The following is a 26506-nucleotide window of genomic DNA, read 5'->3' as shown; positions in this document are numbered from 1 at the left end:
CTGCGGCGCTAGTGGGTTGCGTCGCGGCGCCAACACGGGCCACCATTTAAATCCGAAATTTTGCCCCAATTTTTTTTAGACCCAAAAAAAAAAAATACACCATCCGCCTCTCTTCCTCTTCTCCGCCTCTCATCCGCCCAAATCACCATAAAACCTCCATAACCACCAATATTTCACTCATCTTTCATAATTTCTTCATCCCTTTCCATAAAAAATCACTTCCTCCATCATTTTCTTTGTCCCTTTTCACCTAATTTCTTCAAGAACACCATTTTGCCCACTCATTTTAACCCTAATCCGAAAATCCCATCCTCTTCCTCAATATTGCCCATTTCTCCAAGCTTTGGATAACAATGGTGGATCATCAATGGGTTTCTCAATAATGTAAGTGATTTTGCCTCTCACCTTTTCAACTTATTGAGACTCCTTTGGTTATTGGGAAATCTAGTGTTAATTGGGTTTATTTATGGATTAAGTGGTGCATTTTGGTTATTTTTGCTATTCTGAAAAATTGGATTGGAGAATTGTGGTTTGTGAAGAAATTTTCTGATTTTGGGAAGTACCAAAAACAAGGGGAGGTGCTGCCAAAATTTCTAGTGATCTTACAAGTTGGTATTTTGGGAATTATTTCACTCAATGGGGCCAAAGAAGGGTACTGTGAATGCTTCAGGTGCGTCATCATCCCGCCCTCCTCGTGTCTCAACAAGGGCGGATTATGACACCTCAAGATTTGTGAGCAAAGAGGCTCAAGAGCGGTTTGTGGTGTTGTCAGGAAAACCTATTCTTGAAGAAAGAGGCATGGAATTCAGTTCAGAACCCCTAGAAAACCAGCCACTGTATGAACCTATTCGAGCTGAGATTGCTCGGCGTTAGTGGGACCAATTTGTTGATTGTAATGGCAAGGCAAATCACACGATGACATACGAGTTCCTTGCTAATTGGCCAGAAAAAGAAAATAATGCTGTCATGGTGCGGGGCAAGAAGATACCAGTCACTCTTGCAGCATTTAATCAATTGTATGAGGTACCTAACTTTCCCATAGAAGAAGAAGAGTTGCGGGTACTGGGGGCCGATAATCTAGACTTTGTTGACCTTGCTGAAACATTGGGTTTTCCTGGCGCAAGAATTCATTTGAAGGATGGTGAGCCAAACTGTATGTATCGCTGTGAACTTAACCAAGTGGCTCGTGCTTGGTGCTATTTTGTGAGTGCCCGACTGATTCCCAACAATCATTTGTCTGACATCCATATTGACCGGCTTAAAGTGACATATGCTATTCTAAAGGGGTACAACCTAAACATTGGGAGGTATGTTCGGGAAAGTATAAATCATATAATTCAGGGCACCACTACTGGCGGGTTAGGACATGGCACTTTCATTACTGAACTTTGCGTGGCATATGGCGCACCTCAATACTTAACTGATATGAAGGTGCCTCCGCAAAAGCCAGTCGGAGTGGCCATGGTAAATCGCCTCATTCCACCGCATCCCTATGATGCCCCACAAGTTCAAAGAGGAAGAGGTCACCGCCGACAAAGAACCGATGATGGTGAGGATGAGCCCGAACTTCTGGGTGGTCCCATGGATCCTGCTATGCAGTACACTCATGCTCAGTTGAATTACCTTATTCAGCAAAACATGCATATGCAGACTTATATGGGGCAGCGGAGTGCTTACGATGCAAACCATATTCAGCAGCTGAATAGTTTGGTATCTCGGTGGTCTTTGGATGAAGAAGATGAAAATTACTTTGCACTACCACCGCGTTTCACTCCTTATGATCAACCACCACCACCCAACCCATTTTGATGGGTTGTCAGGTAAGTGTCTCTCTTTTTGATTGTCACGTTCACATTGGGGACAATGTGAAATAAAATTTTGAGGGAGGGGGCTTACTTTTCTGTTTTGGTTTAGTTTAGTTAAAATTTTGTTGTTTTAGTTGTTGTGTGTGTCAAAAGTTAAGCCAATGATATGAATAATCGCCGTTGTTGTCACTTGTCAAACGGAAACTGTGTCTAACCGTGTGCTTGATTTAATCACTCTTTGGATTAATTTTGATGCCTTTTGGAAATTTTAGTATATGTTGCAAATGTGAATAAGTGGATTATGTTATACATGTGTTACTTGGGTTTGAGGTATGAATTGATGAAAAGGATAGAACTTGCATTACTTGCCTTTTGAGACGAAATCCTTGATGACATATGTTTTAGAATATGATTTAGGCAATCTTTTGGAACGTTTGGGCCTTTCAAGCTTACCCTTATCATTATTATCCCTAGTTCGCCTATTTATGCCTTAACTTGTTTGATTGATTGTATAACCACTTCATTAAGCCAAAAATGTACCAATTATTATTTTTCCCCACCCTGTGAATTATGCCATAAGCTTAGAAATAAGTTTGGGGGAACGAATTGTAATTGGGTAAAAAAAAAAAATAATAATAATAATAATAAAGGGTCATTGGTGTAAGTGGATGAACGATGTAATCTTCTAATTGAGACAAGTGTGAAATGTAAAAGTGCTTGCAACATCACTAAATTTTGATTCCTTCTTCTTCTAAAAAATAAAAAATAAAAAAATAAAAAAAATTTGAGTGATGAATAATTAAATAAAGTGATGTTGGAGCATTGAGTATGAGTCCTCAATCAATAAGAAGTGGGTGAAAAAGGGGATGGTAACTGAATGCAAGGAGGGTTGTTTGATTGGTTTTTGATGTGCTTATGGTATAATGAAGCCTAAATGTCTTTTTTATCCACCTTCACCTAAGCCCAAACGTTATGAACCTTTGAAGTCCTTTTGATTCCATAACATGTGTTGTTGACATTAGTGGAGAAAGGTAAGTGTGCAAGCATATTGAATTTTGGCTAGTGGATCGTTGGAATGAGTGAGGCATGTATGGTGTTATCTAGTTATTCATTTGTATATGCAAGGTATAATCTAATTTCCAATTGAGGCATTCAGATTAATTGTTGGAGTTTTTGAATTGAAATTCTGGTTGATCAACAGTTGAAGTTTTGTGAGTGATGACGGCGTGGTTTAAATAAGACTGGAGGCTTAACTTGTCATGTTTATTTGTTTTAGTTTAATGTGTCGTTCCCTTACTCGAGGACGAGTAAGAATAAAGTTTGGGGGAGTTTGTTAGGCTAATTTTAGCCTATCTTTTTAAGTGTCTTTATTAGTGTCTTTTTAATGGTTCTTGTGTTTTTGGAGCGGAATTATGCTTGTTTTTGCTTGATTTCAGGTTAAGCTTATGTTTTGGACATTTGGAGTGGATTGTGTAGAAATCAAGCATTTGGAGTGGATTGTGCTGAAATTTTAATTAGGGCCGCGGCGCAAGAATTGGCGTCGCGACGCTCTTGTGTATTAGAGCCGCAGCGAGCCCCTTTCCAGAAACTCGAGATTTAGCATTTGCCGAGTAGGGCCGCGGCGCAGGAATTGGCACCGCAGCGCTATCGTCCGTACACCTCAGAATTTTTAATGGCAATTTCGTCATTTTGGGAGGATATAGAATGAGGTCTTCATTCTGAAAAAGGGATCGCGATTTTGACAGGAGAGATAGACAAAAAGAGGGGAAAAACAAGAGAAGACAAACCTTGGAGCAAGCATGGGCGATCTGTGACAATTCCCCATCTAGTTTCATTCTCTTTTTCTTTGATTTCCTATGTTATTGTTTACATTTAGTTTGATTATGGATATGAATATTGAGATTATGAGCTAAACTCCTATTAGGGATTTGATGGATATTAACTGAGATTCATCCCATGGTTAATGCTATTTGATTATTTCTTCTTGCTTGTTTATGAGATTTGTTCATTTTTGTGCTTAATGTATGCTTGAGATTGATCACCTTAAGCATGATTCATGATCCTAATGTGAAATCTGAAAAGTGAATATTGGGAATGCTCTAAATGAATGAACATAGGTTTTGATGCGAAACGAAAGTATTCGCATAGCTTATGTGACTTGTAGATTATTACTTAATGCGAATTGTTTGTTGTGCTATCTCAGAAATGCAATAGTTGACAATGCAATTTAGAACCTAAATGATCTTAAAAGAGTTTAGGTGATTTTATAATCTGTCATCTCATTGAAAGAAGAAGAATAGTTAACTAGTGTTAACAATTGGGTAATCGAAGCAATTGAAATCATATCCCTATCTTCACATCCATTGTTAAACAATTAATTTCTTATTTGTTGATTTTGCTTGTTGTGTTTTCTGCAATTTAATTTAAAAACCAATTTTTATTGTCGCCAAATAGAAATATAAATCCAATTTGGTAGTACTTGGCTGCAATTCCCTTGGGTTCGACCTCACCTGTGTGAGTACTACTTGTATGATACGTGCACTTGCGTGTATTAAAATATAGCAACAGTATGTACCTAGTAGCCCGTCTTTGTAGAGTTCTGGCTTTGTTCCTATCTGTTGGCAGCGCACCATTTGTTAGATACTCCAAGTAAGGCGCCATCCATGTATCCTCCATTTGAATCTCCATACTGGACTCAGCTGCTTGTATGCTTGGATTACTCAGTCTTTCTACTGGCACAATGTTCAAAGTGTCAGCATCCTTTGCGCTCGCGAGTTTGGCTAAGGCGTCTGCGTTTGAATTCTGATCTCGTGGGATTTGCTGGAGGGTGTACTTCGTGAACTGGGCTAGTAGGTCCTTTGTTTTATTTAAGTAGGCCACCATCTTCAAACCTCGCGCTTGATATTCTCCTAAGACCTGATTCACCACCAGCTGTGAATCACTGTAGATATCAAGCGTCTTTATGCTCATATCCTTTGCCATTCTCAATCTAGCGAGGAGTGCTTCGTATTCCGCTTCATTGTTTGATGCAGTGAAGTCGAACCTGATGGCGCAGTAAAATCGATGCCCTTCCGGCGTTATCAATATCACTCTCGCTCCAGCGTGAGATTCGTTGGATGAACCATCCGTGAATAGCTTCCACGAAGGAGTTTTGTCTTGAGGCACGGGCGCCTCAGGCAGTTCGCACTGCTCACTGTCTGGGAGTTCGGTGAACTCCGCAATTAGATCGGCTAAGACTTGTCCCTTTACTACTGCTCGCGGTGAATAGGTTATGTCGAACTGTCCTAGCTCAACTGCCCACTTTAACAATCGCCCAGCCGCCTCAGGTTTTTGGAGGACTTGCCGAAGGGGCTAGTTAGTTAGGACTGTGATAGGATGGGCTTGGAAGTAGGGGCGCAGCTTTCTAGAGGCAAGGATCAAGCAATATGCTAACCTCTCGATTGGCGGATATCTCAATTCTGCCCCGATCAGTCTCTTGCTGACATAGTAGACTGCTTTTTGTACACCTTCTTCCTCTCGCACTAGCATCGCGCTGGCAGCAACTTCAGTAATCGCCAGATAAATAAACAAGGTTTCTCCTTCGATCGGCTTTGATAAGATGGGAGGCTGTGCCATATGAGCTTTCAACGCCTGGAATGCTTGCTCACAGTCTTCCGTCCAATCAAACTTTTTATTTCCCCTAAGTAGATTGAAGAATGGGACGCACTTGTCAGTTGATTTCGAAATGAATCTACTTAGGGCTGCGATCCTCCCGGTTAAACTTTGTACATCTTTGATCCTTTCTGGCAACTTCATGTCGATCAGGGCTTTTATCTTGTCGGGGTTGGCCTCGATTCCTCTTGAATTTACAATAAACCCTAAAAACTTCCCTGATCTGACTCCGAAGGAACACTTGAGGGGATTCAATTTCATTTGGTACCTGTTTAACACGTCAAAGCACTCCTGTAAATCCCTCACATGCCCTTCTGCCTTCTTAGACTTTACCAGCATGTCATCCACATATACCTCCATGTTTACACCGATTTGTTCTTTGAACATGTGGTTGACTAGCCGTTGGTAAGTCGCACCTGCGTTTTTCAGTCCGAAGGGCATTACTCTGTAGCAATACAAGCCCGTATCGGTCCGAAAGCTGGTGTGATCCTCATCAGGGGGATGCATGCTAATCTGGTTATAGCCTGAATATGCATCCATGAATGAGAGGATCTCATGCCCTGCAGTAGCATCGACCAGCTGGTCGATCCTTGGGAGTGGAAAGCAGTCCTTTGGGCAGGCTTTATTGAGGTCTGTAAAATCCACACAGGTCCGCCACTTGCCGTTAGGTTTGGGGACCAGCACCGGATTGGAGACCCACGACAGATAAAAAGCCACCCGTATGAACCCGTTCTCCTTTAACCTTTCGATTTCTTCTTTTAAGGCTCGTGATCTATCTTTATCGAGCAGCCTCCTTTTTTGTTGCATTGGTGGAAAGGTCTTGTCTATATTCAGGACATGTCTGATTACTGCAGGATCTATCCCAACCATGTCTTTATGCGACCAGGCGAAAACCTCCTGGTTTTTTCGCAAGAATTCCACCAGTGCGTGCTTCGTGGTAAGCTCTAAATTTTTCCCAACCTTTATGACTCTGGTTGGGTCTTCTTTGTCGAGTTGGACCTCCTCCAGGTCCTCGACGGGTCCAACATTTTCTTCAAAATCCCCAAAGCAAGGATCCAAATCTCCATCCTCACTTTGGGCAACACCCTATTTGGTGACTTCACCACCCGATTGGGCTTGCGTATCAACTGCCATCTGCAACCTATCTGGGGTAGTGCTCCTTGACGTTCCACTTTTCGCCTTTGTGATCGAGGCGTTGTAGCACTCCCTGGCTTCCCTTTGGTTTCCTAAAACGCGTCCTACCCCCGTGTCTGTTGGGAACTTCATGGCTAGGTGCCACATAGAGATGACGGCCAGTAGATCAACCAGTATGGGCCTTCCAATAACGGCGTTGTACGCCGAAGGACAATCGACCACTACAAAAGTGGCGAGTAATGTCCTTGTTGTAGGCGCTGTACCCGTCATTACTGGGAGTTTGATCATTCCGACTGGGGCGAGTCCTTCTCCAGAGAAGCCGTATATCGTTTGATTGCAGGGCTCCAAGTCCTTTACGGACAATTTCATGCGTTCCAGTGTTGACTTATAGAGGATGTTCACTGAACTTCTTGTATTGACCAGTACCCTCTTCACCATCATATTGGCCATCTAGATGTCCACGACCAGCGGATTGGAATGTGGGAACCGGACGTGTTGGGCATCGCCATCAGAGAAGGTTATCTCACCTTCCTCTGACCGAGCCTTTTTTGGTGCACGGTCCTCCACAGTCATCATCTCGATGTCCTGGTCGTGGCGCAGAGTCCGAGCATATCGTTCTCTGGCCTTTCCGCTATTTCCCGCGAGGTGCGGGCCTCCACAGATGGTTAAGAGTGTTCCAGCCACGGGGGCAGGCTGTAATGGTGGCGAACGTTGGCGTGTAGACGCTTGCTCGTTGCCACCCGGAGCTTCTCGTTGGGAATTTCCCGAGGCCCGTACGTATCTTCTCAAGTGTTCTTGTCTAATAAGGAACTCGATTTCGTCTTTTAACTGGTTGCATTCATTAGTGTCATGTCCGTAGTCGTTATGGTAACGACAGAACTTGGTAGTGTCTCTTTTCGAAATGTCCTTTCGAATGGGTCCAGGTTTCTTGTAAGGCACACTGGAGCTTGTGTCCTGGTAAACCTCTCCCTGAGACTCAACGAGGGCAGTGTAGTTAGTGAACCGAGGCTCATAACGATTACCCTTAGCTCGTTTGTTGTCAGAGGTGGAAGGCTCGTTATACGGCCGTTTTCCACCATTCTTGCCATTACCGTTGCCGTTGCCGTTGCCATTAGGTTTGGAACCGTTGGCGGCTTTGGCAGGTTCGGCAGCCTTCTTACCCTTGTTCGAGGGTTTTCCATCATCAGCAATGGCTTCTTCGAGCTTGATGTAGCGGTCAGCTCGGTCTAAGAATTCTTGGGTGGTTCTCACTCCTTCTTTTCGGAGACTTTTCCAGAGGGGAGAGCAACGTTTAACCCCTGCGGTAATGGCCATCATCTTGCCTTCGTCTCCTACTGTTTTTGCTCCAGCTGCCGCTCGCATAAAGCGCTGGACATAATCCTTCACTGACTCCCCGTCCTGCTGGCGAATTTCGACTAGCTGGTTTGCTTCGGTTGGGTGCACACGACCAGGATAGAATTGTCCATAGATCTCCCGTATGAACATTTCCCAAGAAACAATGCTCGCGGGAGGGAACTTGAAGAACCACTCCTGCGCAGCTTCAGAAAGTGTTGCAGGGAAGATCCTGCACCGAGCGTCTTCGGACACTTTCTGAATGTCCATCTGAATCTCAAACTTATTGACATGCGAGACTGGGTCTCCATACCCGGCAAAGTTTGGAAGCGTAGGCATCTTGAATTTTCTGGGAGTTTCGGCGTTAGCTATCCTTTGTACGAAAGGAGTGCCTTTTCTCCTATCGTGGTCGATGTAAGAAGTCGTTCCTCCGACCAGCTGCTGCACAGCCTGGTTGAGTGCGTCTATCTGGGCCTGCACTGCGGTAGGAATCGATGTGGCCTCTGTTGCCGGAGGATGTTCTCGCCGTGCCTCTCACGGCAATCATTGAGTACATCTCTCATGTCCTCTTCTCTTCTCCGCTGCTCGCTACCACCGAGCCGATCGAAGACATTATTTTGTCTGGGTTGCCCCCCAGCATCCTGTCTATTTGGTTGGTCATCTTGAGGTACCTGGCTCCTGCCTTTACCTCTTTCTTCACTCCTTCCACCGGCATTTCCTTTGCCTGAGTCGGCCTCGTTGTACCCGTGGCCATCTCTAAACCTCGACTGGCTACGGTGAGATCGACTGTTCCCCCGATGTCTGTTTCTGGCTGAACCATCCCAAGCGTTAGAGGGTGGCCTGCGCTGGTCGTGGTGTCCTCGTGCATCATCGTGCCGTGGGGGACCCCGGACTGTAGAGCCTAACTCTGAGTCCCTCCTGTGGCCAGGAGGGTAGTGACCTCTGTTCGGTAGGTTCGGCCCATCATCCCTACGGCGTCTAGGGCTGCGAGGCTGATGCTCGACCCTATTCTGCCTCCGTTGCGGGGGGTTACCCCGAGCAGCTTGGGACGGTGGCTGTACCTCAGGCTCCAGTGGGACATCGCCATGGGGCATCTGAGGCTGTTCGGGTCTTTGTGGACTCGAAGGCTGGATCGGTGGGCTCGGATTAGGACCCCTCTGAGGTGGCCCATTCACAGGTGGGTCAGGCTGCGAGGCAGGTGCAGCCTGATTTCTAGCCAACAACAAGGCTGCCTCAAGGGCTGCCATGGCTTCATTCTGGCGGCGGTCCACCTCCGCCTGCCTTTCGCTCAATTTCGCGCGCTGCCGTTCAATCTCCTGCCGCTGCCATGCCATAACTTCAGCGGCAGTCTCCTGACTAGCCTTCAGAATAGCCAGCTCTTCCTGCAACGCGCCCAGGGTACTCTTCAACGTTGCATCATCCATTTCCTCCTCCTCAAAATCCAGTTGTGGCTCATCCTCTGCCATGCTTGCAGGAGGAGGAGGAGGTGGCGGGTTCGACGGTGCAGCGGCGGCCGCTTGCCCAGTTTTCTTTCCAGCTTTCGCCATTAGTATTCTCAGCAATGATAAATCAAGCTCTCAATGAAAGCACCAGAATGTTGACCCAAGATTTGGCCAACTGACACGGAGTCAGAATATGCTTGATATGAATGAAAGAGATGAGAAGAACGTAATGACAAAAGTAAATAAGACGCAGTATTTTATAGTGGTTCGGCCCCAGGATTTGGTAATGACCTACGTCCACTTAGAATGATATTGATATAAAAACCAGAAGAGTGATCAAAGAACTAGGGTTCAATGAGTTTCACCACTTTCTCAAGAACAATACAGTATTCCTAGGATAATAACTATAATCTTTCACGATTCAAAAACCAAAAGTCATCTCCCTTGAGCTATCCCTCGCTATTTATAGGCTCAAAGGGGGATTACAAAAGATTGTTATAGATATTCTTTCCTGAATAATCGGATACTCAGGAGATTGTGTGAGATAAATTCGGATTTCATAAAGATCTTCCCATTAATGTTGCCTTGTACGCAGAACTATCGACCAGACTGGTCGCAGGTAAGATTGGCTTGCACTACTTCTAACGTATCCTCTGGTCGATACTCTAGCAGAATGTTTCCAGGTGTCAGCCACGTGTCCAGGGATCACTTGCCACGTCACCAATGCTAATTTTATGGATAACACAATGGATAATTGGAGTGAATCATTTGGATTAAGTTAATTGGATTGGATCAGTTAACATTTAATTTACAATTGAAATTGATCAAATAAGCCTAAAAATATTGGACGTGAATCGATGAACACCCATAAGGTGCGCCATGAATTGGGTATTGGAAATGAGACACATATAAAATTAAAATATTAGTCATGGTAAGATATTAGAGAAGATGAAAGACCCATTTTGTAATATGACAGGTGGAGGTTGAATGATTTTTGATGGAGGATATTTTTGTAATTAAATCAATGAAGGCTGAAACTATTCTTTCTTAAGAGTGTGTTTGGAAGCAACAATATAATTACTAGGTCGTGTAATTACTAGGATAGTAATTACATATGTGAGTAATTACAGTATATTTTAAAATACAAGGTGTGTTTAGATATCAAGTGATAATTATTTATGAATTCATATTGTCATGCTTGACAAAAAAGTTAGTAATTACACAGAAAAATAATATTATGTAATAAATACTAGTTAAAATTGATAGTAATTAGTAATTGCACAGTATAGTTACACCAAATTCTTATGGGACTATGAGAATTGGAGAGTGTAATTGAGACCCCTCAATTATCTTAAATTATATAATTATTGTGTAATTACATGGTGAGACAAACATGTCAAATTGAATAAATACTTTGAATTACACCCAATTCGAATTAGAGGACGACTTTCTAAACGCACCCTAAGAGCACTCCCAATGGATGAGCTAAAATGTGTTATTCTTTATAATATAGAGAAAAAATGGTTAAGTAGTATTCCAATGGGTGATGTAAAGTTAAATTTTTTTTACCTAAATGAATAGTATTTCTCTATAGGTAGTGAAACATTATTCATCAAGCTATAAATATTTTATTATTTTTTTTTATAAACTTTGTATATATATATATACATATATATGAGTATGATACTATTATATTTAATTATTTTATTTATTAAAATGAATAAAATATTTTAAAAAATATAATATATAAATGATATAGAGAAAAAATAGAGAAGCAGATGTATGATATAATGTAAGAGTTTGAGGTAAATTATAAAAATGTATGTTTTGGTGATATATTTTGTATACACTTTCTCTATAATATTTAGCTAAAACTCATAAAAACATATTCCATCAGCTTCTTTATACATATATTTATAATAGCTATGCACAAACTTCAATTAATCCATATCTACATTTACATAACATTTACATATCCTTTATATAATATTTTAATATTATTATTTTTCTTTATAAGCTTTCTCTCTCCGTTTAGTATATATTTATTATTTATTATTTATTTTTTAATTATTTTATTTTATTTTATTTTAAGTAATAAAATATGTTTAAAGATATTATATTTAAATGATATAGAGAAATATATAGAGAAGCTGATGTATGGTATAATGTAAAATATAGAGGTAAAATAGAAAAAAGTGTATTTTGATGAGGTATTTTAAATGATGGAGTATAACACCCTCTAAGTTTTCATGATATAGATGATTAACCAATTTTTTTTAGAACAAAAAAAAAAAGACAGAAAGTTACTTTTTTTTGTTTAGTAAATTTAAATTTATAAAATCATTTTCAAATCCTAAACTAATCAAGCATTCAACAAATAAAAATAAAATATCAACGAAAAAATATTTAAAATTAAAATGACTATTCGTATTAGGGGTGAGCATCTAAACCGACAAACCGCGGCGACCGACCACACGACACCACACTACACCGCAAACCACGGTGTCATAAGTGGAATAGTTCGGTATGGTTTGTATCTTAGCTAAACCGCATGGTGTGGTGCACGGTTTTGCAGTGTGAAATTTTGGTTTGCACCACACCACACCGTATACTTACAAATATGTTAAAAAAAATTTAAACTTTACATATATACTATTTTTTAGTAACTCAATCTAAAACTAGGAACTCACTTAAATTAGGAGTTTACTTAAATTAGGGTATAACCTTATTCTCTAACACATCATACACGATAGCAACTCCTTCCTCTCTCATCTCATTTGTGCCTCCTTCCTATCACCTCTCTATCTCACACATATTTTTTAACACACTTACACCGTAGAAAACCACCAAAACCACACCGTAAAAAATGGTTTGGTTTGGTCGGTTGGGTACAATGAAATCACACCGTACAATATGTTCTAACTACTACATTGTACTTGTGACGTGGTGTATTAAAAAGTGTTTACACCTGTCCAAATCACACCGTGCACACCCCTAATTCGCATGGTACAAGCAAGTTATTATAAAATAAAATAAAATTCACAATACAAATTATAACCATTTCGTTATTATTAATAATTTAAATTCGAAAATTGATTCTTATCTTGAACTTCGTTTTATAAAATCTCCTCTTTGTCAGATCCTATAATTTGTATTGTTATGTTTGTGTTTGTTATCAGGTCAGTCTTCTCACTAATCATTTTTTTTTTCGCACTATATATAAAAAATAAAAAAAAATAAAAAAAAAAGCCCGGGAGGGACAAACACGCCAACCCAAACCAGAAAAGCATATAGAGAAAAAGGTTAATTTTCAATTTTTCATTCATCATCGTATCTCAATCCCAATTCTGTCATTTCTCTTTTACTTGTTGATGGAGGTTGTTCAACCTCGCTTCGAAACGTATCGTCTCTGCTATCACCATAATTATTTCTTCTTCTTTTGACCGCTCAAAACCCTAAATTTGGTGTTTATAGATTTTGGGCATTTGAGATTGATTGATTGTCGTCACTGTTCCAACGTATCGGACGGCCATGTTTCCGTGGAACATCGCGAAGTCGGCCGAGGCGATGTTCTCGCGGTGGGCCGTTAGAAGGGTTTGCAAGTTCGTGTTGAAGAAGAAATTGGGTCAGTTTTTGTTGGGCGACATTGATATCGACCAGCTCGATGTTCAGCTTACAAGGGGCACAATTCAGCTTAACGATCTCGCCCTTAATGTCGATTATCTCAATAAGAAGGTACCACACTACTGTTTTTATGTATATTATCTTGTGTACTTGAGTGGAAAATGTGATAGATTTTGGAATTAGCTTAGCTGAAATTTGGTTCAGAAGGAAGTAAGGGAGGAAGTTAAATGTCGAGTATTGTGTTCTTAAATCTGTTTTTTGTGTTTTACATGTTTAATTGGCTGAAGGGGTATGCTTGAGTGTGGAGTAGTGTACGTGGTTTCATTTGTTCAATATTATGGATAATGTGAGTTTTGGTTTTCTTCATATTCGTGTCGATTTTTCTCTGTTTTGAATTCCACCTTGCGGCTCTTCCTCTTCATGAGCTTAACTGGTGATGAATTACCTGGGAGAAAGCTTAAGCAAGAGGGCTAGTTCAATTTTGCTATTTTATTCAACGTTTGACACCACAATCACAATCACAATCAGTATTTATTGTAACCTCTCTGTCTCTGTTTTTTCAGCTTGGTGCAGTAGCATCATTAATAATTAAAGAAGGATCAATCGGATCTCTGTTGGTAAACATGCCTTGGAGAGGTGAAGGTTGCACCGTTGAGGTGGATGAACTTGAGCTTGTGCTTGTTCCCAGCAAAGAGTATTACTCACCTGCTGTAGCTGAAACTCACCACTCCAGTCGGGATGAACTGCTTCACCAAGACTTGGGCAGGCTTGATCAGGACATGATGGACAGTGCTTCAAAGTCTACCTCTGGAGATGTACATGAAGGTGTTAAGACGATTGCAAAGTTTGTTAAATTGTTCCTTACAAGTTTCAATGTAAAGATAAACAAGTTGATAATAGCGTTTGATCCTTGTCTTGAGAAGGATGGAAATAGTTTAGGTTCTCATAAAACTTTGGTACTGCGGATTTCGAAAGTAGAATGTGGAACCTGTCTTTCAGACGATGCTAATAAAAAAGACGAAGCAGAAAGTGAGAGCTTCTTTGGGATGAGTCGATTGACAAATTATGTGAAGTTTCAAGGAGCAATACTTGAACTTCTTCAATTGGATGATGGTGACAATGAATCATGTGTTCCATGTTTATCATCAAGTATCAGAACTCCAATCATGACAGGGAAAGGAGGTGGATTTTCAGGGAACTTAAAACTAAGTATACCTTGGAAAAATGGGTCTTTAGATATCCGCAGGGTGGACTCTGATGTTTCATTTGACCCTATAGAATTGCAGTTTCAGCCCAGCACAATTAAGTGGGTATTACACTCGGTGGAAGCTTTTAGGAATTTTGAGAAGGACAGCAATGATTGCATGCTTTACAAGGCAGCAGATTCTTATCACCATATTTCCGCACCTTACAGTATCTCACCTCAACCTGCTTCAGTTGCAATTTCTACAAGCAAGACAATTCCAGTTTGTGGTGGTTCCTCCAATAAATTATCTTCTTTGACAGTGCAAGATTTGTATGATGAGACTCTGCAATCTGGGCTGCATCTTATATCAGATTGGGTACCTTTATCGACCATTCATAATAAAAATGTTGGTATTGAGGAAGAGCTTGATTTTGGGGCAAGGTGGGTATTATTTTGTGCTGTTAACTTCACCTGTTCATCTTTAGATCAATATTGCAGCCTGGAGACATTCTAGTGAAACCCTTTGCAAGTACCTTAACATTTATACGAATTATTTATTATTAAACCTCCGCATTCTGTCCCCCAAACTCCAGGCCATTAAATAAATAAAAAGGAGAATAAGAAAAGAAGGAGTTCTAAATGATTAAAGTCTTTCTTTCTTTTAGAATTGGCTTGTTGACATTGTATGGTTCTTAGTTTGCCACTTTTAGGAGTTGCTAGCTTAACAAATGTAAATATATTTCTATCTTATGTTTCAAGAGTGAGCAACTCTTCTCATCTTTGTGCAGTGTGGACCAATTTTTTGAGTGCTTTGATGGGATAAGAAGTTCTCAGTCGGCATTAGGGAACAGTGGGATGTGGAACTGGACATGTTCTGTTTTCAGTGCTATTACTGCTGCCTCAAGCCTTGCTTCTGGATCCTTGCATATTCCATCTGGTATTTGCATTTGCATTTGAATGTCAGAATAGTTCTATAAACTGCATCTTTGAACTTTCAGCTTTTTAGCTTTCAAAGTTATATCAATTGTTGTTTGTGGGGATTGGTGAAGAGGGGAAGAAATAGGACTGTATAGAATCTTACAATAGAGAAATTAAATTTAATTTGTTTGCTCCATTCTTAAAAGCTGGATGTTTTACATTAAACTTTCAATTATTTTTTCCTTTGAAAAGAAAAACAAAAGTTAAGTTCAGAATGTAATAACTGCTGACTCTGCTGGATAGGGACATTTTAATTTTAAAGTCCGAGGTAATTCATTGTAAACATCTTTCATATGTTTAACTTTGTATTGACTCTTTATTACATGCACAGGAATCTTGAAAGTTGAAACCATTAAGTTGTTTTTCTGTGAAAGAAGCTTTTTCCACTGAAACACAATTTTTTATTTATTTACAGAACAACAGCATATTGAAACCAATCTCAAGGCAAATTTTGCTGGAGTTTCAGTTTTCTTGTCCTTCCAAGATGAGGACCAGAAAGTTATCTTTCGTTCTAAGGGTGATCAGATAAATGCTGACTCATATATTCCTTACTTGGGTGCAGAATGCAGAGACATCCTTCTCAGTATGCAGGTAATGACTGACAGGGTAGTTTATTATTTCCTCTCATTTACTTTTGACATCATCTAATAACTTATTTGGTCGGCTTGATATCCCACTACACTAACTAAAAATATTTGATAAGGTGAACAGGTATGTCCTCAAGAAATAAGATATGAAGGATTTATGAAGTCAATAGAGATTGCTAATTGCTTGGGTCATAAAGGGGATGACTTAGATTTGGGAACGCAAGGACCCAATGAAAATATTAGCAGCCAAAATCTTTATATTCGGCAATTGCAAGCAGATGTTCAAGGTGCTCTTCCCCTGCTTGCCTCATTGGCTGAGGACTCAGACGAGCTAACCAGTTCTATGGCTAAAGGTTTTCGATTTGGAAAGAAACACAATGTGGTCAAAATTCCATTGCTTACAACTTCAGGTGTCACTCATTGTCAATTTACTATGAAATTAAGTTCACAAGATGGAAATCGAGTAAGACCAGCAGCATCCTTTGAAGTGGAATTGTCTCCATTTGTTTTCTGGGTTGACTTCTCCTTGATAAGTATGTTATCAGAACTGTTAACAGAAATTTTTGAATCTGTTGAGAAACGAGATGGATTTTCTTTGAAAGCTTTTGATAGGAATGATGGACCATCTCTTGGAGATGTTGAAAGAGGTAGTAGCTCATGTGTCAGGACGTTATCCTCAACCCAAAGTTTACAAGGTAGTTTATTGATGACTAAGGCAAGGGTGATCCTGTGTTTTCCTTTCAAGAGTGACAAAGATGTTAAAGGTTTTACTTCCTGGGATCAATTTGTTGCTCTTGATTTTCATCTACCATCAAGCGGTGGTAGTGGATTAGTTCGGGAAAGTGGTCCAACTTCAGATGCAGCTACACAGAAGAGTTATTCTTCAACTGCCACTCATTCTATACATTTGAAGATCAGCAATCTTGACATTTTCCTGGTCACTCCTGCAAGTAAGGATAGTGCTAGTGTGAATGGCCTGGGTAGCATACACCAGCGGAAATTTTATGGACAGAACATTTTGTCTGTTGCCAACAGACCAGGTTGTTTTTCAACAGTTAGTATGATTTTGCAGGATGGTAATGTAACTGGACCTTGGATAGCAAAGAAAGCCAAAGTCATGGCTACTTTTGAGGACTCAAAGAGAAGTTATAATTCTGTCCGAGAAGATAATGAATTTGCTTCTTTTTCTACTGCAAAAGATATGGAAGATTTAAATGTTCAAACTCGAGAGGAGATGATATTGAGTTCTACAATTTTCCTACACATTCATCTTTCTGCTGTTACAATAAAGTTGGGAAGACTTCAATATGAAACCTTATATGGTCTTATGGATCAGATTGTAAATGGGTTGTTGTGCCTGGCTTCTGATAATATCAGTGTTAAGGATGTATCTTCAGTCTCTCAGACATCTATTTTTCTGGACTGCAGTGCTTTAGAAATTTTGATTAGCCCAGAAGTAAAGGAGAATATTAGAGGCTCAATTCAGAGTGAACTTCCTGGATCATGGCATCATTTAAGACTAAAAATTCGGAAGTTTGCATTGCTGTCTGTCTCAAATATTGGAGGTATTAGAGGTGCCAAATTTTTCTGGCTAGGACATGCTGAAGGAAAATTGTGGGGATCCATAACAGGTGTTCCCAATCAAGAGTTTCTTTTGATTTTATGTAATAACTCAACAATGAAACGTGGTGATGGAGGGGGGTCAAATGCATTGTCATCTAGGTTGGCTGGTTCTGATATAATACACCTGTGGGATCCTGCAAGTTTCCATGATTTTACATCTATATCTCTCAGGTGTGCCACACTTATTGCAGCAGGGGGTCGTTTAGATTGGTTGGATGCAATTTCCTCATTTTTCAGTGTTCCCTCTGCAGACAATGAAAAGCCAACTAATGATTTTATGCAAAAGGAGGAATTGGATGTGTCTAGTGGATCCTCTTTTATTCTTAACTTTGTTGACATTGGATTAAGTTATGAGCCATATGTAAAGAATTTGGTTGTCGAAAGTGAAGTTTTAGATACAGATTCTAGTTCTTCAAATGCAAAACAAGAAAGGAGTGAAGAAAATGTTGCTTGCTTGTTGGCTGCATCATCCTTGAATCTTTTAAATTTGACTTTGGCTGATTCAATAGAAAAGGAATATAAAATTAGTGTTCACGATCTTGGACTACTTATTCGTGTAGTATCAGAACCTGAGAATGTTGGTGGCACTTACAATGCAGAATGGCTTCAGAAGACTGGCTATGTTAAAGTAGCTAGGGAGGCACTGGTTGAAGCAATTTTGAGAACTAACTGTAAGAGTGGCCTTTTTTGGGAGGTAGAATGTTCTAAATCTCATGTTTACATGGAAACTTGTCATGACACTACTTCCAGTTTGATTCGCTTGGCTGCTCAACTTCAACAACTATTTGCCCCTGACATGGAGGAGTCAGTCGTGCATTTGCAGAATAGATGGAATAGAGTTCAGCAAGAACAAGATGGGGAAGATTTAAATCATGCTGCTGGATTCTCTACTCAGGATTCTTTACCATTGACTTCTGAAATGAATTCTTCAAGTCTGGCTGTAAAGAGTGAACCTGGTTTGGTTGGGTTAATGAATGAAATATGTGATGATGCTTTTCAAATAGATGATAATCAAATTTGCCAGTATGATTCTTCTGAATCAAAAATTTTTGTTTCAGTAGATGAGAATGTTATTGGAGAACTGGGCACCTGTATTGATGGTCCTGAATTTTTCTCTCATGGTTTGCATTTTGATGAGTCGGTGCCTGTAGTAGGATTTGAGAGTAGTGAAACCTCTTCCTCACAGGAAAGTAACTTTCCAGAGTTCATTGAACTCTATTGTTCATCTGAAGTACAGCCAGTTACTGAATTATCTGTCAGTGGACCTTCATGCAAGATTCCTAAAGGCAGTTCTAGTGATGGTAATGGTGGAGATTTGGGAATAGGAAATAGCGGATGGTATGGAAATGCCTCCTTAAGAATTGTAGAAGACCACATTTCAGAGTTGAGAAGTGAGTGCAGCATTCAAAAATTTGAGGGAACTAAGTTTCCTCATATTGACAGTTCAGAAGTCCATGGTTTCAGGAAGGCTATGGGGTGTGTACTTCTTAAAAACATTGATGTTAGGTGGAGAATGGTTGCTGGTTATGACTGGAAAGATTGCAAAGAGAATGGTCAGCAGTCTACAAATAATGGGGGCAGGGATACAGCTGTGTGCATAGAGCTTTCACTTTCGGGGATGGAATTTCAGTATGAGATTTTTCCAGTTGGTGGAATACACGTTTCTAAGCTCTCTCTTTCAGTTCAAGAAATTCACCTATATGACTTGAGTAGAGATGCTCCTTGGAAGCTGGTAAAGTAGTTTTCTTTGTATAATTATCTTACCTTTATTCATTCCTTTTACAGAAGACTTAGAATATTTTTACCTTTTGCATTTCAAGGTATTAGGATATTATCAATCAAAGGATCATCCTCGGAAATCATCTTCAAAAGCATTTAAGCTGGACTTGGAAGCTGTCAGGCCAGATCCTCTAATACCTCTTGAAGAGTATCGGTAAAGACCGTTTATTAAGTTGAATTTTACGTTATATCTGTTCGGCCTTTTTAAATGTAAAAAATGATTATGCTCAAGCATAGCAGTTCTATAGTTTTTTGTTGAAAGTTTAATTTCTTGTGTGGATTGTTCTATGGTATTTAGGGTTCTGTCAGTAATTATGATTTATGAACCTATTGATGATGGTGTCCTTATCTTGTTAATTTCGCATGGAGGGATACATTTTGTTGGAACGATGTTAATCACTCCCTAACTTGTATGTCATATGCCTTCCAGATTACGCATAGCATTTCTTCCACTGCTATTGCATCTTCATCAGTCCCAACTTGATTTCTTCATCAGTTTTTTTGGGGCAAAAAGCTCATCAGTTGACCAGTCATGTTGTCATCAAGATCCAGATAGTTCAAAATTGTTGACAGTGAAAAGTTACAATCTTGCACAGCATAATATTGCTGAGGAGGCATTTCTTCCGTATTTTCAGGCAAGTTTATTTAGATTTTGACACCCTCCCTTTCTGTAATTCCATTCATTTTTTTAATGATGATAAATGTCTATTTTGCATTTTGTTCTGTTCTTTCCAGAGCTTTGATATATGGCCTCTTCTTGTTCGTGTTGACTATAGTCCCTGCCGTGTTGATTTAGCTGCATTGAGGGGTGGGAATTATGCGGAACTTGTTAATCTTGTGCCCTGGAAGGTAAACTATTTGCTCGTTGGTTGAGGTGCACATTTTTTTTTCCCCTTCTTTATCAAGTTTGCTTATTTAGAAGACTTTTTTTTTTGAGCTGCAGTTTTCATTTTTTACACTTTGTAACACATATCCCAAAAAGTTGATTTTGTATGGGTTAGATCCCCAACCTTTTCAATTTGTATCATTAAGGTTCCTAAATGTTATTTTTATGTATTTTTTTCTTTTAAAATACAAAATAAATGGTGAATCATTCTTAAAATATATGGTCATTTAATTTATGACAATAACAAATATGACATAAGAAAAAAATACTTTTATAAACTAAATTAATGTTTCATTAAAAAAAATATTCTTACCTACATTGTTATTTTATAATTAATTATTAATAACTATATTATCTCGATTATCTTGATATTATCAATTTTTATTATGTTTATACTTGTTTATTTCATACATTTTTTTTAACTTAATAGTGGATATAAAGTTGTGTATGTATATTCATATCTTCTATATAAGAAGTGTATAGATAATAGAAATTATTAGTTTTAACGATTTTTTTTGTTAACGTTAACGAAATATTACAAATATTTAACGGAATATACCTTTAAAAGTTATTAAAAATAGATATTTATTAATTATATTAATATAAATTCAAATATTATAAAATATTTGTATTATAATAATATTTAATACAATACTAGATATTTAATAATTATATTAATATAAATTCAAATGTTATAAAATATCATTACTATAATAATATATAATACATAAATTGAATTTTTATTAAAAAATTTATTATTTATATTTATAAAGAAAACATGTAACTATAAGAAATTAAAATAGCATTTATCTTCTCAAACAAGCTTCTTCTCCTATTATAAATGCGTGATTTGAATAATATCATAAATATTTTATACATTAATTAGTGTAGTTAATGATCTAAAATGTTACCATATATTTTTTTCTTTGAAAAAATCATAAATAATGTATGTGTTTAATTTTTTTTTTATATGTTAATGTCATTCTTTAATATATATATATCGTTTATTTATTTACAATTTATATGAAAATCATAAAAACTTAATAAATATATTTAATAAATTTTTAAAATAAAACTAACTAGTACATATATATATATATAGTTATAAGTTACATTATTGAAAAAATATACAAAATAAAAATAAATATGTATATGATAAATATTGATAATCTTGTGATAGTTCAATTACTAATATTAAAGAAAATATAGGTAAGAATTTTTTTTAATGAAAAATTAATTTAATTTGTAAAACTATTAAATATTTTTTAAAATGTCATAAAAATATATTTTTTTCAATGTCATGTTTGGTATTGTCATAAATTTAGTGGTCCAATTTTTTTTTAAAGATTGATTTACCATTTTTTATAATTTATTTATTTATTTTGAAGGAAAAAAGAAATAAAAATATCATTTAAGGACATAACTTATACGATATGAAAAAGTTGGGACTAACGGATACAAAATCAACTTTCGGGACCTAAGTATTGCAAAGTGTAAAGAATGGGGATTTCAGTTGAAAAATCCCCTATTCAGAAATAGGAAATAAACAAAACTTCAACTTTCAAGGTGTAAGGCCATGAAGAGTTTGTTTTGTCTCGTTAGAGAAAAGGGCTACAAATTGCTTTATATTGAAGTTGTTTACCAACCGGACTTATCCTTGCTCTCATTTTCCTTTATGTTTTTGTTCCCTGCTCTTTTTTGTGCCATTTTTTTTTCTTCATAATCGCACATGGTGAATGTTCTATTTTTTTTAATGATTATGTTGTCAATAAAGTTTCATATCATATGGTTGAAATAGCCAGTATATTGTTCTGACTTGTAAGAATTTAAGTCACACTCGATATGATTCAGGCTGTAGTTACCATTGTAAGGATTAGTGTCTTTGAGTACTGCTTATTTGTGTTGATATTGTAAGGTTCTCCACTGACATGTTTGATTTCTTTACATCATTTATAAATATGTGTGTATATATATTTATATAAAGATAGATCATGGTTCATGTCTTAACAAGTTCTATAAGTATAAAGGCTTAAGTACACAGTTAGTGACTGACGACTTCTGTACGACAATGTATTGGTTTTTGAAGTAACTAAATTAATTGATATTTCTGTCAACCTCTTTCTCATGATGGCGATTGTGAATGGATTTTACTGTTTTGATACTGGAATTCACTCGATTTTTGAATGATTGTGAATGTTATAGTAATATAATGACAAGTGTTACAAATTGATGCAGGGGGTTGAGCTGCAGCTCAAACATGTTCACGGCGTTGGTATCTATGGCTGGGGCAGTGTATGTGAAACAATCATAGGGGAGTGGTTGGAAGATATATCCCAAAATCAGGTAAGTGGCATACTTATCACTTCTCTTGATAATTTTGGTAGTCTTGCAAAAACATTAGAGTTGGTTCTTATTTATTTATTGTTGTATTGATTGCAGATTCATAAAGTATTTCGCGGTCTTCAACCAATCCGTTCAGTGGTTGCTCTTGGTGCTGGTGCCGCAAAGCTGGTCTCTTTGCCAGTTGAGAGCTACAGGAAGGATAAGAGAGTAATTAAAGGGATACAAAGAGGTAAATTTACTTGATCAACACTTGTGATGCATTTTAGTGAAAGCATACACATTCAAAATTAAATGTGCCTTTTCTTGCAGATGTATCAGTTGATATAAATTCATTTTGACAGTAAAAACAAGTGTATGTTAGAATTGATCAACATTGTCTACTCTGCGTTGTTTAACTTATATTTAGTTTCCTATTGATTGGTTGTGTTATGGGTCCTTGGCTTTATTGTTATTATTTTAAAAAGAAAGATCCATTGAAAGGGACTTGAACCAGAACCATTCATATGCACTCAACCACCCACAACTACTCACATGACTTGAGTTATCTATATTGGCTGTTCAACATTGTCCTAGGGCTTGTACATATTATAAATAATCATTTCACGGATCCTCCTGCAAGTATTGAAGCTAGTTCTTTTCCAGGTATTACTGCATTTATTAGAAGTATATCAGTTGAAGCTGTTGGACTTGGAGTACATTTAGCAGCTGGGGCTCATGATATTTTGCTCCAAGCAGAATACAGGCTTACAAACAGTGATCCTAGCATACCAAGGGCAATATCAAGTAAAATGAAGGCAAATGTCAGATCTAATCAGCCCAAAGATGCCCAACAAGGAATTCAGCAGGTGAGTATTCTCCACATCATGATTGCCATACCGAGTGTAGTCTTTTTTTTTTTGTCACTGCTCTCAGTATCGTGTAACAAACATTTGTGTGTTTCAAGATAAGGGGGTTATTTCTGGCAAGGTATAGGTCCTTATATAATTCAGATGGTGGATAAGGAGTTCCATTGTACTCCATTATCGCTATTAGATGGAGAGATCTCCATTTCCCCTAACAAACCTTGATTATTCACGTTTTGATTGGCTTTAGCCTGTGGTATGGGGTTATCCAGAAATAAATTGTCAAAAAGAGCATCTGCTGAGAAGAAATATGTGTCTGCTTTTTTGCTAATTTTTTTTCCTTCTCTGAAACACATGTTACATTATTACAGGCTTATGAGAGCCTAAGCACTGGCCTGGAAAAATCTGCTTCTGCCTTAGTTGGGACCCCTTTAAAAAAGTATCAGCGGGGAGCTGGCGCAGGCTCTGCTTTGGCAGCTGCTGTTCGAGCAGTTCCTGCAGCTGCTATAGCACCAGCATCTGCATGTGCAGGCGCTGTACATTATACTTTTCTTGGCTTTAGGAATAGGTTTGTTTTGAATTTTTCTCTCTGTTCTATAAAGGTTTGTTAGAATTTCAAATTCTCTAAAAAAAATTTAACAATGCTGTCTTATGTGTGCAGCCTTGATCCTGAGCGTAAAAAAGAGTCAATTGAGAAATATCTAGGACCGACTCAGCCATGGGAACAAAATTGATGGTATAGTTGTAAGATCACTTGCCAAAAATTAACTTGGGTATGTCTTGGTCACTACAAGCATTATATTCATTCGTTTTTGTTGTAATCTTCCATAGGCAGGGAACATGCGTGTGCTCAAAAGAAGTATTGTTTTTCCCAATCCCAAACATGGGGATCTTACTGAGATCTATCTGTTGACTCGTTGGATCAATCGTATCCTGTGAGTAGAACTGTTTGTAGTTCTTAATCTACTACTATAGTTTGTAAGAATTTTAGTCTGAAAAATAAGAGATATTCTGTGTGGTTCTGTTTTAATGTATTTCCTGCTTGTTGCAGAGGTGCAGTAGGTGGATGGTGGTGGAGCTTTCAAGAGTTTCTTTTCCGTGGAAACAAGACAGTAACTTTGTACAAAATTGTAGATATAAGAGGGTGCTTATCAAAATTCTTATAATATTATATTACACTGACGGTTGACGAGCCTTGTAGGTATAGGTATCAGATTGGCATTATTTGTATATTCCCACGACCATTCTTTTGATTTGAAGGCCTCAATTTAAAATGTATATTGTTTTTTTGTCATTGTAAATAGCTTTTGATTTGTTCATTGGTTTAATGAGAAGTGCTTCTTCTGGAAGATAAGGAAAATAACCGTGCTGTGATGGTAATTTCTTAAGTTTTGCGTTCTTCTTGTTTGTTTTTCTTTAGAGCAATAATTTTAGGCTTTTGCCAAGATAGAGGCATGAATTTGAGATTATACTTCGTATGAAAAAAAAAAAAAGCAAACTGGCCCACTTTTCGGATATTCATCACTCAAACATGTCTTTATTATTTTTGAGAAATTATAGGAAATGGTCCAAAATAAAGCTATCAAGAAGCTAATGTCATCATTTTTAAAATTGTAGATAAATGATCTTTTTACACTGTTGATTACCTAAATTGTCATTTTTTATAATTTATTTAGGACTGTATGACTTTAATATAGTGGTATATGTATATTAGTTTTGTTTAATTAGTTTTTATTTTAAAGTTATATTGATTTTTTAAGTTTTTAATAGGTTGTTGGTATATTATTTTCCAATTAGTGTATATGTTTTTTGTGGTATGGTATATAATTTTTTTTTTGTAATATTTAATTTCTATTTTATTATACATGGTAGTATATAATTTTGTATCATGATATATACATTTTAGTGGTAGTATATAACTTTGTTAGCATAGTATATACATTTTTGAGTAATAATTTTGTAAGTTTTGATGGTATATTATTTTTCAACTCAATATATATATTTTGTGGTATGGTATATCATTCAACAACCCATAAAAAACGAAAAAAAATCAAAATAACTTTAAAATAAAAACTAATTAAACAAAACTAATATACATATACCATAATATTAAAATATTTAGAATAAAATAGTAATTTGTTAAAGGGTGTATTTGGTAATATGTGATATTAAATAGATGATTAGGCTATTTTACTACAAAATTAAAAACATGGACATTTACTTACTTTCACACAATATTAATGGTCATTTTGCACCATGCCCCTTATTTTTAATTTAATTAGCTCCTCACCTCTTGTTTATTAAATTATCCATATTGTCATTGTTAATAAAATTTAAATGTTAACTCAATTATTTACATTTTCACACTTTAACACAAACTATTATACTAAATCTTTAATTATATTTTTACTATTTTTAATGATGTAATTTAAATCATTATTTTAGATAATTGTCTGTTTTTTTTTTCAAACCATTTTATAGGCAGATTGGGTTGGGTTGCGGAGTAGGGCCGGCGTGCGGGGCTCCGGCTTGTGGAGGGAGGTGTGGCGATCTTTAGGAGCGCCAAGTAGCAGGCAAAGGCAGCTGAGCCAATTGTTTGTTTTAACATTAAACATCAATAAAATGCTTTTTCAAGCACTAATCATGGCATTTTGCTATTTGTGCAAGTAAATATTGAGTTATGCATATTTTAATTTTTAATTTTAAATGTGTTATTCTACATATATTTTATATTACATATTTTTTTTTTCATTTTTGTAATTGTACGACATCTTCTACATCATTTTTCTTCTCTAGATTAGGTTACCATTAGAGGTGACATGTTATCACCAGGGTGATAACCTCTTACTATAATCAATTAAGATGTCGTACAATGAGGATGGCACTGGAGGTGACATGTTATCATTGGTTTTCTCAAAGATAGACCTTAGGTCGGGATATCATCAATTAAGAATTAAGCAAGAGGACATTCCGAAAATGACATTTCGTACGAGATATGGACACTACGAATTTTTGGTAATGTCGTTCGGACTTACCAATGCCCCTACTGCTTTTGTGGATCTCATAAAAAGATTGTTTTAGGACTATTTGGATAAGTTCATGATAGTGTTCATAGATGATATCCTTATCTATTCACAAACTAAGGAGGAGCATGAAGAGCATCTACGGTTAACTCTACAAAGATTGTGGGAGCATAAGTTGTACGTGAAATTAAAAAAAGTGTGAATTTCAAGTGGCGTTTCTAGGGTATATTGTAAGCAAGGGTGGCATTAAGGTGGATCCAGTGAAGATTGA

At 37.4% G+C, this 26506-nt stretch overlaps 1 protein-coding gene across 2 annotated transcripts; it reads left to right on the top strand.

Annotated features, from left to right (window-relative positions):
* The first annotated feature begins 12608 nt into the window (after positions 1 to 12608).
* LOC133797551 (autophagy-related protein 2) lies at positions 12609 to 24600 on the top strand. Of its 2 annotated transcripts, none has more exons than XM_062235488.1 (15): positions 12609 to 13099; positions 13552 to 14615; positions 14963 to 15111; positions 15568 to 15743; positions 15864 to 19094; positions 19183 to 19295; positions 19572 to 19776; positions 19877 to 19990; positions 22263 to 22370; positions 22467 to 22599; positions 23013 to 23215; positions 23584 to 23780; positions 23874 to 23948; positions 24044 to 24147; positions 24264 to 24600. In XM_062235488.1, the coding sequence occupies exons 1-13, from the start codon at positions 12896 to 12898 to the stop codon at positions 23944 to 23946; spliced, it is 5970 nt and encodes a 1989-aa protein (XP_062091472.1). In that variant the 5' UTR covers positions 12609 to 12895; the 3' UTR covers positions 23947 to 23948; positions 24044 to 24147; positions 24264 to 24600. The 2 variants fall into 2 exon arrangements, with proteins under 2 accessions (XP_062091472.1, XP_062091481.1); XM_062235497.1 differs by having other exon boundaries at positions 23874 to 23956.
* Positions 24601 to 26506: the final 1906 nt, after the last annotated feature.

This window comes from Humulus lupulus, chromosome 1 (genome assembly GCF_963169125.1).
Source record: "Humulus lupulus chromosome 1, drHumLupu1.1, whole genome shotgun sequence".
Taxonomy (NCBI): domain Eukaryota; kingdom Viridiplantae; phylum Streptophyta; class Magnoliopsida; order Rosales; family Cannabaceae; genus Humulus; species Humulus lupulus.
The sequence above is the reverse complement of the archived record's forward strand: the minus strand, read 5'-3'. Positions and strand labels throughout refer to the sequence as shown.

What these genes read in the sequence shown, in the direction of transcription:
- LOC133797551 (XM_062235488.1), top strand. Translation starts at nt 12,896, where the DNA reads ATGTTTCCGTGGAACATCGCGAAGTCGGCCGAGGCGATGTTCTCGCGG. An exon ending in GAGCTTGATTTTGGGGCAAG is followed by an intron (nt 14,616 to 14,962) that starts GTGGGTATTATT and finishes ATCTTTGTGCAG; the next exon opens with TGTGGACCAATTTTTTGAGT. An exon ending in TTAATCTTGTGCCCTGGAAG is followed by an intron (nt 19,991 to 22,262) that starts GTAAACTATTTG and finishes AAATTGATGCAG; the next exon opens with GGGGTTGAGCTGCAGCTCAA.